A 14,727-nucleotide genomic window follows, 5' to 3' on the forward strand; every position below is an offset into this window, starting at 1 on the left:
CTGCCACCGTTATCTTTTAAATACTCTAGTTCCACATGCAAGCTAAAAGAGCTAGGCACAACATTAGAGATGAAGGACAGATCCCAGTGCAAACATCAAGTATTCTAATTACACTGATTAACAGAAGCAGAGAGGTAAGAGCACTGTAAATCCACTGAAGTGGTAAAGATTCTGGGATTTATTGCTTTTTTTAAAATTGCTGTCTGCACAGACTTCATCCAGAAGTGTCAAGAATGGATTTAACTATTGGAGTTCAAGTACTGGGGCAGATGGTTGGGCTTCCAGGAAGCGGCCATCAGGTCCCTCCAGCCACTAAGTGCATGGGTGACCAGAGAGGCTCCACACGCTGCCCTCGTGCCCACAGGTGCTGCCCCCGCAGCTCCCATTGGTCACAGTTCCCAGCCAGTGGGAGCTGTGAAGCCAGCGGCAGGGGCAGTGCATGGAGCCTCCCTGGCTGTCCATGTGCCTAGGGGCTGCAAGGACCTGGCACATGCTTCCAGGAGCCACATGGAGCTAGAGCAGGCAGGGAGCCTGCCTTAACCCCGGGCCCCTGCTCTGTCGCTTACCCAACTTTTAACAGCCCAGTCGGCAATGCCAACCAGAGCTGCCAGGGTTCCTTTTTGACCGGGCATTCCGATTGAAAAGCAGACACCTGGCAACCCTATCATCAGAGCAATTTAACCACAGGAATAATTTGGAAATCCAAGAGTTCAGTGTCTGCCTCACCTGCTCAATTTGTAATACAGAATTTAGAATTCTTACTCTAAAAGCACTTTGAGATCTATATATCTCAAACTTATTCATTATTGTTGTTTACATTTGTTTCTAAGGATCTTGACACAAAGGTGACTGCCGTGTCAGTTGGGTTTTAAAAGGAAGGCATCTGTGCAACATTTGTGCTTTAGAAAAACACAAAAGTGCCAGATCTTCTAGCATCTTAGTTTGGCTTTATTTCCATAGTCTGCATTACGTTGGCAAGGAGAAGCTTTGTAATTCGGAGAGCCAAGTAAGTTATTTTTCAGGAAATGACAGACTCGTTCCTATGGGATTTATGAAGCATGTGTTTGAAAAAGATTGGTGAAAGTGAGCGGAAAAAATCCTGAGTGCTGGCTCTTATATGCCAGCCACCTTTTTCATGCAGAAACATTGGTAGTTCCACAGGAGACTCCCTACAGTTTCCCACGTAGTGAGAATTAATGTCTCTGGGATACCACAAGGAACATATATTGTTCTAACTCTCTCTCTCAAAGGCCATCTTTACAAAGATTGCCCCAAAGTCCTGTGTCGTTTATACATAATCACTGCAGGTACCAGTCTGTTTTGTGGATGAGGAAGTTGATATGGGAAAAGAGCATGATACAAAGAATATCCATAATTATTTTATTATACCATTGGTGTACTTTACAAAACACTTTTTAGATAGGTCCCTGCCTTGAAGAGGTTACAGTCTAATATGGTGTGAATACAAAACTATAGGCAGGTGTAGGAGTCTTGAATCAGTGACCTGAAGGTTAAATAAAAGAAATGGATTTTAAGTTGAGATTTGAAGTAGAAGACGCATTTGTGAATGTTTTAAATGCCAGAATATTTTAAAACATTCTTAACACAGAATTTCAGTCAGGGTAGTACTGTGATAATATGGATTTATCAAGGGAATTTTAAAGACAACAAAGCCTTCTTGTTGGATTTAGAGTTAATGATAAAAATTAATTTATTTATATTGTTAGAAATAGTAAGAATGTTCCTCCTGGTCAATGTCCATTGATTGCTTCATAGAATTGGGAGCGATTTGAATACATTTATTTTCCATGAATTAACAGAACAGTTTTCTGTGATCTAGCTCCTTGTGTTTTGATTCTGGACAAAGCAATGCCATAATAAAAATACTTAATACAAATAATAATAAGTATTTAACCCCTACCCCCCCCCCAAAATGCACCACTTGTACCTGTGTGATTATTTATATGTTACTGTTGTTCCTAGGAGCCCCGGGTATGAACCAGGACCCATTGTACTGGGTGCTGTACCTATCTGCAGCTAGTTATATGCTAGAGCACCCATGCAACTGCTGTTATTTATGCTTACGATTGGATCAGCCAGTGGTTTGCCCCAGGATCAGTGAAATGCAGTCTAGGTATAAAACCAACTCTGGTTCCACCTACACACCCTGGTCTTGCAGTGAGCATAGCCCAACTGAACCTGAGAAAATGTGCCATTGTCTGAACATTAATGAAACACTAAACGTGGAAATCCTATTAGTGCTTCATGGACCGTAGCTGCCATTTCAGTTGTTCTTGAATTTCTTCCATATGGCCATGACAAAGGTTTAAGGTTGAGCTGCTTGAGATCCGAATGCATTAGCTATTCTTCAGTCAAAAAGTCTGTCAGGCATGCTGAGACTTTTAAAGGGATGTAGTTATTTCTGTAAGTCATACATTAAATGGTATTGGTAAGCTCAGCCCTAATAGAAATATGACTTTTGTAAATTTATCCTCAGTGCTTCTGGTTTTTGTATAACTCTCCTCATCTTGTACAAATTCTAAACCAGGATGCTACAAGTCTGTCCTTCTACTGAAAGGTTATTTGTACAAGTTTATATCATTTATAAAGTATTAAAATATATATTATACAATGCATATGAATGCATACAAACTAATCATACTTAAATATTGTGCAGTTTAGATGTGTATAATACCTGTATATTTCGTCATCTTAGACAACTAAAATTTCTGTCTCAAACAGTGCATTTCCTTGCACCAAAACTAAATAGAATTTGTTATGAAATAGTAACATTGTTAACAACCTGCTAACCGCTCCAACCTGGCCATGTCTCTTCCTGTTGCGTGGAAAAGGAGGTGTCTCTGGTCCAACAAGGGATAATATGTGAATAAAACTCATGTTCACTGGAACATAGTTAAGTGTGATTTTGCATCAGGTTATCTCTGGTTCACTCATATTGTAACAATCAATGATTAACAATCATTTTAGCTTTTTATTAAAGATACAGGAAAAGAAGGAAAAACAGTTAATACTTCATATTTCAAATGGTTTAAGCAAGGTTGGTCCACCTGAGCCTGAGAAGGAGCCAGAATTTACCAGTGTACATTGCCAAAGAGCCACAGTACACCTCTACCCCGATATAACACTGTCCTCGGGAGCCAAAAAATCTTACTGTATTATAGGTGAAACCACGTTATATCGAACTTGTTTTGTTCTGCTGGAGTTCACAGCCCTGCCCCACCCCCTCCCGCCATAGCGCTGTTTTACGGCATTATATCCAAATTCATGTTATATCGGGTCGCGTTATATCAGAGTAGAGGTGTAATACATCAGCAGCCCCGCTCCCAGTGCCTTCCGCCCACTGGCAGCCCCGCCGGTCAGTGCCTCCCCTTCCCTCCCTGCACCTTCTGATCAGCTGTTTTGTGAGGTGCAGGAGGCTCGGAGTGGGAGGAGTGAGGGTATAGCAGGCTCGGGGGGGAAAGGGGTGGAGGGGGGGCAGGGTCTGTGGCAGCAACAGGGTTTGAGCAGTGAACACCACCCAGCACATTGTAAAGTTGGCGCCTGTAGCTCCAGCCCTGGAGTCGGTACCTATACAAGGAGCCGCATATTAACGTGTAAAGAGACGCATGTGGCTCTGGAGCCACAAGTTGGCCACCCCTGGATTTAAGTAAGATTAAGAATATACTTTATTTCCTTTCTTTTAGCTACAGAATGTTTGTATAGGGAAAAACTCTTGTTGGGCAGTTGGTATTAACTGTCCTTTTGGGGGAAAAGAAAAGAAGTTAGTTGAGATGGCAGGCAACTGTAGTTGCTGCTGTTTTGCAGTTGTAAAAGTCTAGTTCCATTTCCTTGAAGATAAAAAAAGACAAATGCACACAAAATGTGACAGAAAAGAATATCAAAGGTAGAAAATGGAGTTTCTGTCTCTGTTGCAATTAAAAGTCAGCACCATCACTGCTGGAGAAACCTGGGTATAGTGTTTGGTCATACTGGCCTCTATGTTTGGTCATACCTGCCTCTATGTTTACCTCTGTTAAACAATGTCATGCTGTTTAGGGCAGTGGTTCCCAACCAGAGTTCCGGGGCACCATAGAGGGCCTCAAGCAGGTTTCAGGGGGGCCTCCAAGCAAGGCCATCATTAGACTCGCTGGGGCCTAGGACAGAAAGCCAAAGCCCCCACCACATGCATCTGAAGCCCAGGTCCCTGAGCCCCACCACCTGGTGCTGAAGCTGAAACCTGAGCAAAGTAGTTTCATGTGGGCCCCCGGGATACGGGGCCCCAGGCAAATGCCCTACTAGCTATCCCCTAATGCCGGCCCTGGCTTTTATATGCAGAAAATCAGTTATTGTGGCACAGGTGGGCCGTGGAGCTTTTATAGCACGTTGTGGGGGGGAGGCTCAGAAAGAAAATGATTGAGGACCTCTGGTTTAGGACATTGCTTTTTGCAGCCTCAGTGGTCATGGGCTTACAGTAGTGCTGCAAAGGATGCTGTCTTGTCTAGCTAAGCCAGACTGCTGTTAGATAGAAGGCAGGGGATAACCGTACTCAGAGAGTAGTTGTTAATGGCTCCCAATCCTGCTGGAAAGGTATAACAAGTGGGGTTCCGCAGGGGTCTGTTTTGGGACCGGTTCTGTTCAATATCTTCATCAACGATTTAGATGTTGGCATAGAAAGTACACTTATTAAGTTTGCGGATGATACCAAACTGGGAGGGATTGCAACTGCTTTGGAGAACAGGGTCAAAATTCAAAATGATCTGGACAAATTGGAGAAATGGTCTGAGGTAAACAGGATGAAGTTCAATAAAGATAAATGCAAAGTGCCCCACTTAGGAAGGAGCAATCAGTTTCACACATACAGAATGGGAAGAGACTGTCTAGGAAGGAGTATGGCAGAAAGAGATCTAGGGGTCATAGTAGACCACAAGCTTAATATGAGTCAACAGTGTGATACTGTTGCAAAGAAAGCAAATGTGATTCTGGGATGCATTAACAGGTGTGTTGTAAACAAGACACAAGAAGTTATTCTTCCACTTTACTCTGCGCTGGTCAGGCCTCAGCTGGAGTATTGTGTCCAGTTCTGGGCACCGCATTTCAAGAAAGATGTGGAGAAATTGGAGAGGGTCCAGAGAAGAGCAACAAGAATGATTAAAGGTCTTGAGAACATGACCTATGAAGGAAGGCTGAAGGAATTGGGTTTGTTTAGTTTGGAAAAGAGAAGACTGAGAGGGGACATGATAGCAGTTTTCAGGTATCTAAAAGGGTGTCATCAGGAGGAGGGAGAAAACTTGTTCACCTTAGCCTCCAATGATAGAACAAGAAGCAATGGGCTTAAACTGCAGCAAGGGAGATTTAGATTGGACATTAGGAAAAAGTTCCTGTCAGGGTAGTTAAACACTGGAATAGATTGCCTAGGGAAGTTGTGGAATCTCCATCTCTGGAGATATTTAAGAGTAGGTTAGATAAATGTCTATTAGGGATGGTCTAGACAATATTTGGTCCTGCCATGAGGGCAGGGAACTGGACTCGATGACCTCTCGAGGTCCCTTCCAGTCCTGGAGTCTATGAGTCTATGAGAAGGCAAAAAAGAGAGAGAGAGGAAAGAGAAGAAATATGGCAGGGAAGGAAAAAGTCAAGGAGTGGGGTAGGTGGGTGTGAGTACAGGAACCTAAGTTTCATATTGCAAGTATTTGACGATGTCATCAGTTCCCTCTCTCTGGCCCAGTCTGGTCAGGATGCCTTTCAGGATCAAGAAGATAAAGGCCCAAAGGTGTCAAGGTAGATCCCAGGGTCCAAGAAGAGATGGAAAGGTGGAGTTTTCTCCTTCCAGTCCAGCTGTCACCTCTACCACTCCCTTTCAGTGAAATTCAGATAAACAATGTCCAAAAATGGTGACAACTGTTTAGCATTAACGTGAACCAATTAAAACACATTTTGATGTTGTCAGCTTTTAAACTTTTTCTCCCATTTCTGGAATCTTTTATCTCATTGTCATATCAACCCATTACTTGTTACCGGGAGCCTGGAATATGTCTTATCATGGTTCTCTTAACCTGTACAATCCAGTTTGTACAAATCTATTTGTCTCAACTTTTGTAAACAATTTTATGTAAAAGGCTGAGTTGGATTTTTTTTTTATCTTGAACAACTTAAAATACAGATCTCTGATCCTTGTTCCAGTCCCATTGATTTAGATGGGAGCAGTATATAGAAGAAATTGTTGGTATTGGAAATAGTCACCTTTGTATCACCAATAAGAGAAGAGTGGTAAACACACAGTTTATTTTCACTGGTACTGGGGGAAAGTTTGGAGGGAGAAAGAGATTTGTGTCCCCTTGAATCTGATTTGCCATTCTTGCACTCAGTGCTCCTTGGTGTAAGCTAGAGCAACCTTAGGGCTATTTTAGCTTGCAATATGGCTGCAAATGTCCCTCTGGGACAACTGAGAATTGTGACAATGCAGTGAGCTGAGAGCCAGTGGAGACCCATTCTGACAGCTGTGTGTGTCTGAGAAACCCCATTTATGGCCACCTTGTGCTGCACCAGCGGAGTGTAATGGGGCCAATGGGGAACCAAGAATTTGACCACTATTCTATAAAAACTATAAAAGGGAAGCGGTTAGTGTCTTACTAATTTGTAGCTTGTATTATTACTGACTATATTTTAATTAATTTTAAAAAGAAGTAGTTATGTAGGTGTGTCCAACTTTGTTAGGACTTCCTATGATGAGTTCTTAAAACAGTATTTGATTTAATAGATTCCAGCTCTTTCACCCCAAAATTTTGATGATGAGTTGGAGTGTCATCTTTTTTGGCAGAGATGACAATTTCAGTTGGAGAAAGATATGCATCTCGTGCTCTGACTTCAGATCCAGAGCTGTTCATCTCACTCTACGTTTTGCACAGATTAAATTGTGTTGAACAATCACTCCTGCATTAAGCTCTGTGCAAACAGCTTTGATAATGGTTGAGTAGGCTTTTGTTGTGGCACCAGAGAGAAAGGATACATTTTATTTTGTGGCAGAATTTATGGATGGGTAGCCTTCTACCTGGTGCATTTAATAAAGGACACAGTAACATCACTGTAAACCTACTGTACTTCTTGCTCTAGCCAAGACTAAATGTGGATTGTTCACTCTAAGTATAATTTCTGTCTGTTGTAAGAGCAGCATTAGTTGTCTAACTCCATGATTAATTATTACATTTTTCATTCTCAGGGCATTTAGCTATATCTTACATATAAAAAGTGATATGTCTGTTCAGAGTTATCTGTTCAACAGAATGTGAACATTCTTACATAGAAAAGTAATTTCCTTGCACTGTTACAATTTTGTCCATAATTCTTCCTTCTTTATTTTGGCACTTTTATCTAGGTGCACCAGTTTCCTCACATTGTTTTTCTGTCCGTGCCTGCAATTGCTCAGTTAAACTATTGTCAGACTTGTCTATATTCGTTAGGTATTTTGTGTCTGTTAGGAGATTCCACCCTTCCTTTATACACAGATTTCTCTCTCACACACACATACATTGCTACACCTTTGTTGAAAATAGTGACACAAACCTCATCTCTGTGCTAAGATTGTGAGTAGTGATCTAGTAAATGATAATGAGATAAGACTGGAACTTCTACAACCTCAGTGAAGTAATTTAACAATCAATACTCATAAGTACAATATGGTTTTCTATTCTTTCAGCTTAATTTCTGCTTTATAGGGTGCTTTGCTCAAACTTTATTTTACGTTTAAGCAAAATATTTAACTTGTAAAGCTTTGGGGATTGTTAAGACATTTATGGAAGCAGGATGAAAACTTATATATACTCCCACATTTGACTGCTGTAACAATAACAGAATCACAAATTACTTTACATTTTTGCAACATAGGTGCTACAATGAGTAGGCTCAGAAATGCCAGTTATGGGGAAGGGAGAAAAGTAATTTCTGAATTTATTTCATTTTAATACATGAGCAGATGCACTATCTGTCTTTTAGACTTTTAGGCTACTGCATTAATGAAATCAGTGCACTTGAGCTGTAACATCCACTGTATATGTTCCCATTATTAACATTTAAGCTTGCAATATTGTTGTAAGTAACAGATGATGTGAAGGCAGCAGATTTCATTGTAGTAGAAATGACAGCAGCATCATGCACAGACACCGTTGAGGCAAATCTCTTATCGCCTCTATGAAAGCTACCAGCTACTCTATTCTGCAACTGATGGATGCCACCTCCTTGTTCCCAATAATTCTATGCATAGTTATTAAAATGTTCCTATTTCTTCCTTGGTGAGAAAATCTAAGCTTAAAAATGAAATACAAATTCTGGGGCCCTGGAACTATTTACATAGTTCATAAACTAGTTCTGAAACATAGATCAGTTGGGGATAAAATAGATATATGCACTGAAAAAACAGTCCGTCCAGAGCTTTTCATTTCCTTCCCCCCGACCCCCCACCTTGGGTCAAAATTTTACCTCCTGTAAGACCCATTCAACCCTACTGACTTCAAAGGGAAACAGATTTACTTCACTGAAGTTGCATGTGTGTGACTGAGGGCATAACTTGACTTATATGAATTTGTAATTCTCATGAAAGTTGTCTGATGGACAGCCCTGGGGACTTGTACTACCCAAGGAGCAGCAGCTTAAACTTACCCGCCTATATGTCTCAGCCCTCACCTGGAGTGTTGTTTAGTCTTCATGTTCATTCCTTCCTTAGTTTATATGTTGAGGCTGCTAACCAGCTTGCCAGTTGAGACAATTTTTTTGCGTGTGTGTGACATAGACAAGAGTCACTCCTAATTGCATGGAGACTATCAATTCGTTTCATATAGATCACCACAGCAATTAAAAGGTAATGACTTTTGATCACTATCGAACTGGTCAGGTTCATATTCCAGTATCCAATTTTCTCAGCCACTTAATTCTCCAGAGTTCTTCCTATTTAAAGATGATTCATTTTCTGCATATTCAAAAGCATTTTGTCTCTTGTATTTCTGGAATGCTCTCTGAAAGAAATGCTACTTTGGTGAAGTGGTGCAATTAATTGAAACTGACTTATGCGCACATTATATAGACAGGATTTCCCTCCCAGCTACTTCTCATTTTAAAAGGTACAGTGTTTATAGCTTAGAAATTAAAATGTGTTAAATTAGCAGCTAACTTTACATTGATCTTTTAAAACCTCTCTCCAATACATATCATTTCATTTATAGCTGTGAATTTGCGAAATATGCCTGCTGATGTCTTGAAGCTTTTCCAGGAGCAAATAATTTCTGGGGACAGAGTTTCTGGTAGCCAAAAAATGGGTTAAGCTGCTCAGAGTGACTTGGATATAGTAAAACTCCTATTATAGTGAAGTAGAATGAAATCCCAAATTGTTTCAATGGACTATTATGTGCAAACTAATTCTGGTTATAACGAACATCTGTATATAGTGAAGTTGCCCTGCTAAATATTGTCTTCACTATGGATCTATCCATATTATGGCTCAAATTAAAGCCCATGTTTAACTTGGCTTCAGTAAGATTCTAACTAAATTGTTTTTTAACATATTTGGCCAGCCAGTAAGAATCATTGCATATTTGCATCATGTTTAAAAAACATGTTCTAGCAGAGAATCTACCATACGCTGAAAAATAGGTTCCAACTCCCTCCTGAATAGCTTTGTCTGATCCATGCTAGCTGGCCAAATTCTGGTAGAAATCATTTTATCTGGATCTGAGTGTGAACAGTGTTTCCAAACTCATTTTAAAGAATGGTAGAGTGGGCCAGAATCTGGGTCCTTATGTAATATACTGTTGTTTAGTATAGCCTCTCACCATCCTGGGGATAATTACTTCCAGTATTTCCTAAACAAAACAGAACATGTGTAAGAACTGTTGGAAACAGCAGACACTCCTCTTTACATTGCTTTTCTACTGATCTTGTCTTCCTTTAATAGACCATGTTTTCACAAGCATTTCAAAATATTTCTCATCACTTGCCCTCAGAGCTTGAGCTAGTGACCTGAGAATCAAGAAAATGTCATTTTAGTGGCTACTAATTAGTAGATTGAGAGAGCTTCTTTGTCCGACCTTTCAACCTTCCACAGGCAGCAGCAAAAGCTGTCTTATGTATCATGCAAAGAAAATGAGCCTTTACCACATTTTTTTCCATGGTGTTAACAGTAGAACAAGCCCAGCTGAGACTAGAGATGAATATGCAGGTTAGGAAGAAATTAACCTGCAATATACTGTTTACATTTATTTCTCCTCTGTTGTAGAGGACATAGTACTTCTGTCATGAGGAACATATTGTACATATGTGTGGCTGTTACATTTGTTCTGTTTATGTTGTCGTTGCCACTTTGTTTTCTTCTCCCTTCAGTCATGTGAAATCATTTCTGTCAAGGATTAATATTGTATATTAAAAGCTAAAGATTAAAAAAAAATCCAAAGCTTAATTGCCTTTAAATGTATTTGCTGAACAAACTTATTAGTGGAGCATTTAGTCAGAGTCCTCATTAATCAATGTTGTACCCCAGTGTCTCCTGAGTCTTCTGGATTTTGGGGGATCAGCTACTGTAATTAAAGGAATGAAATACATCATGGTCACAAAATTAATGTGTTAGGTGACTGAATGTTTTGAGTGGATGAAATTAATCTTTTTTTAATTGATATTTTTACAGGTCTTTAAGATAGAGGTGCTGATGAGTGGAAGAAAACATTTTGTCGAAAAGAGGTATAGTGAATTTCATGCCCTCCATAAAAAGGTAAATCACCTCTCTCTTTTTTCTAGGTGTGTAACTTAGTTGATATAACTTCAGTTTTCCTTAGCTGATGTTTGTTTCATTTCTTTTGAAGGTGTGTCATAAACGGATAGTTAAGGGTTAATGTCTCTTTTACCTGTAAAGGGTTAAGAAGCTCAGTAAACCTGGCTGACACCTGACCAGAGGACCAATCGGGGGACAAGATGCTTTCAAATCTTGGTGGAGGGAAGTCTTTGTTTGTGCTGTTTGTTTTGTTCATTGTTCGCTCTTGGGGCTAAGAGGGACCAGATGTGCAACCTAGGTTTCTCCAATCTTTCTGAAACAGTCTCTCATGTTCAAAATAGTAAGTACTAGCTAGAAAAGGCGGATTAGTCTTATATTTGTTTTCTTAATTTGCAAATGTGTATTTTGCTGGAAGAAGTTTTATCTCTGTTTGCTGTAACTTGGAATATCAGGCTAGGGGGAAAGGAGTCCCTCTAGGCTATATAAATCTGACTACCCTGTAAACATTTTCCATCCTAATTTTACAGAGATAATTTTTACTTTTTCTTTCTTTAATTAAAAGCTTTCTTTTTTAAGAACCTGATTGATTTTTCCCCCTTGTTTAAGACCCAAGGGGATTGGGTCTGAACTCACCAGAGATTGGTGGGGGGGGGAACGGAGGGGAGGTTAATTCCTCTCTGTTTTAAGATCCAAGGAGTTTGGATCAGTGGAGCCTCTCAGGGTAGCCCAGGGAAGGGAAAGTCTGGGAGGGGGAAAGGAGGGGGGATGGTTTATTTCTCCTGGTTTTAAGACCCAAGAGATTTGGGTCTTGGGTTTTGGGGGAACAGAAAGTGTGCCAAACACTATATTTTGGCTGGTGGTGGCGCTGTCAGATCTAAACTAGAAATTAAGCTTAGAAGTGTCCATGCGGGTCCCCACTTTTAGACGCTAAAATTCAAACTGGGGAAAAATACCTTGACATGGTGTGCAGCGACTGAGATTTCTAGGACCAAAAGCCAGTGAGTTTTTTTTTTCCTCTCCTTTCTGGCTGCTTGAAAGCAGGCTGAGAGGATTGGGATTTAAAAATCAAAGCCAGTGAGTTTTTTTTCTCTCCTTTCTGGCTGATCAGTTAGCAACCTGAGGGCAGAAGTATTAATTTTTTTAACAAAGGTCTTTGTTAAGAAGTGGCTTCAAGCTGGGAGCAAACAGACAACAAAAAGGCATTTGCAAGCTGAATTGTTTTTTTTTCTTTCTACCTCTCTCGGGCATAGCTAGTTAGAAAATCTCTGTTAACCAAGCAGTCAGTAAGCTGCAGAGGGGGCAGCCAGCACAAAAAAGCAGGAATAATGAGTACCAAGGAAGCCATTAAACAGGAACGGGAAAGGCTAGAAGCCATAGAGAGAGACAACGAACATAGGAGACAGATGGAACTAATTAATGCAAAAATAGCCAAGGAAGAAGCGGCCCAAAAAAGAGAAGATGTGGCCCACAAAAGGGAACAAGAAGCCAAAGAGGCTGCCCACAGGAGAGAGAGAGAGAGAGAGAGAGGAAAGAAAAAGAAATGGAAAAGAGGGAAGGAGAGAGAAAGCATGAACTGGAATTAGTAAAGGCTAAGCCAGATGTTCCAGCCAACCCTAGCAACCCTTCTCCAGGTACTGTTTCCCATCCCAGGAAATTTCCCACCTACAAGGCAGGTGATGACACTGAGGCCTTCTTAGAAAATTTTGAAAGGACCTGCCATGGGTACAACATCTCTACAGACCAGTACATGATAGAGCTGAGGCCACAGCTCAGTGGACCCTTAGCAGAGGTGGCGGCTGAAATGCCTAAGGAACACATGAACAATTATGAACTTCTGCAAGGCCAGAATCAGAATGGGGCTAACACCTGAGCATGCCCGTCAGCGGTTCAGAGCCCTAAGGTGGAAACTAGATGTGTCATTTACCCGACACACCTACCACATTGGAAAGAATTGGGATGCCTTGATATCAGGAGCAAATGTTAAATCTCTGCCAGAGCTGTCCCTCCTAATGCAAATGGAGCAGTTCTTAGAGGGTGTTCCTGAGGAAATAGAAAGGTACATCCTAGATGGGAAGCCCAAAAATGTAACCGAGGTGGGGGAGATTGGAGCCAGATGGGTGGAAGTGGCAGAAAAGAAAAAAGCTACTAGCAAGGGGAGCGAATATCACAGGGGGAAAACAGACAATAAACTCTATCACCGAGGGCAACCCAAGACCCCACCTACAACCCAAGGAAAGCCTCAGGCTCCCTATTGTCCCACCTCACCAGTCTCCAACAACCCACCTCGACCCAGTGACCAGTCAGCCGGGCGATGCTTTAAATGTAATGAACTGGGACATATAAAGGCCAACTTCCCCAAGAACCCCAACTGAGTGCAGTTCATTACACCACCATCACACCAAAGATCCCCAGGCCCAGATGCCTCTCAAATACCCTTGGAGCGACGGGAAACTTTGAGAGTGGGCGGAAAGAAGGTTACTGCGTGGAGAGACACGGGGGCACAAGTGTCAGCTATTCACCAATCCTTAGTGGACCCCAAATTCATCAACCCAGAGGCCCAAGTGACAATTTACCCATTCATGTAAAAATCTGTAGACTTACCTACAAATGAACTGCCACAGACCTAAGACAAGGAGGGAAGCCATCAGCTACTGGGTCCAAAAAGGAACTAAAATATGCAACGGGTCCCTGCTTATTTCCGTGGGTTTGCGTGAGGACCCCCAGGGCCATCCCCTCCTTTTCATGACAACAGAGAGTAAAAGGCTTCTTGTAATCAGGGAGGCCCAGAGCCGGTGCTCAGGCCAGAACATGCTTAACCTGAGTGAAAGCCTTATTAGCCTCCGATGTCCAAGGAATGGGGTCTGTGACCTTGTCTAAGGTCAAGTCTTGCAATTACAACATGTAAACATTTGAATAAAATCAATCTGCTTAAAATATTTTTTTCTTTACAAATATCCTTACTGCTTGCAGGCAAAACTGAGGAATTACTAAAATTTCTCCCCATGTTTTCCTGTATTTGTTTTATAGGCAGGTCAGGTTTTAATGGCTTCTATCTTTTTAACTTCTGCTGTTAAATACATGTTGATTTTAAATGGAACACACAATCCATTTTGGCTTCCCTTTGGCAATGTGACCGTTGATTACACAGAGCCACCTTAAGGCTTAGTGTGGGGTACTCACTACAGTTTCTGTCTGCTATTTGTTACCAAAACAGATTTAAAATCTTTTACCATTCTCCTGGCCTTGACAGCCCTGTTGCAGCCACAACTTTGGGTTGTTTTTTGTTTTGTTTTGTGTTTTTTTAATTAAAAAACAATTTAAATCTTGTAACACATTAAGTTATCTTAAGGATTAAATACTAAATATCAAAATTAAGCAATAGTTTCTTTTTGTTTGGCAAAAGTATTTTTTTTTTTGGTTTTACAACCCAAAACACCACCAATTTATTATAAAAACAAAGATTGTACACATCAGGAGCGTTCTTTAGCAAATTTGATTAATTTTTTCATAGTCAAATGATTTTACTTAAATAACCTTTTGCTGATTATTTACAGACATTCTCAAAGAAACCAAGATTTTTCTTTTCATAACATCTTTTTCTAACATTTGTACTTAGTTTTACTGCTTAATTTCCTCCAATAACTACAGAGTTAACTTTTAACTTCTTCAAACTGCGGTTGCCCGTTTGTTTGGGCCCAGTCCTTTTTTCTTGCTGCATTATTTCTTTTCATGGGCACAGGCATTGTTTCACTACCAATTTAGCAAGGAGGGTGGGCTTTTTGACTAACCCCCCTTTTATCTATTTATACACACCTATTTACATACACACATTACATCTAGATACATCTTATTTAATAATAATGTTTTCTCTATGTCCGAACTTAATACAATTTTCCCTTGAGGCGATAACAACACCTCAGCACCGTTGTGTTGTAAGAAAGGATAGTAGCAGGGCTACAGACAATGGGAAGGATAGG

General features: G+C 40.7%; 1 protein-coding gene across 5 annotated transcripts in view; it reads left to right on the forward strand.

Moving 5' to 3' along the window:
* Positions 1 to 14,727, forward strand: part of SNX24 (sorting nexin 24) — a 147,425-nt gene that overhangs the window by 62,518 nt on the left and 70,180 nt on the right. For all 5 annotated transcript variants that reach the window (XM_050946014.1, XM_050946015.1, XM_050946013.1 and 2 more), the window contains one exon: positions 10,667 to 10,750. In XM_050946014.1, the coding sequence (XP_050801971.1) occupies positions 10,688 to 10,750 (63 nt within the window). In that variant the 5' untranslated portion in view covers positions 10,667 to 10,687. The remainder of the gene's footprint in view (positions 1 to 10,666; positions 10,751 to 14,727) is intronic.

The sequence above is a fragment of the Gopherus flavomarginatus genome, chromosome 3 (genome assembly GCF_025201925.1).
Source record: "Gopherus flavomarginatus isolate rGopFla2 chromosome 3, rGopFla2.mat.asm, whole genome shotgun sequence".
NCBI lineage: Eukaryota > Metazoa > Chordata > Testudines > Testudinidae > Gopherus > Gopherus flavomarginatus.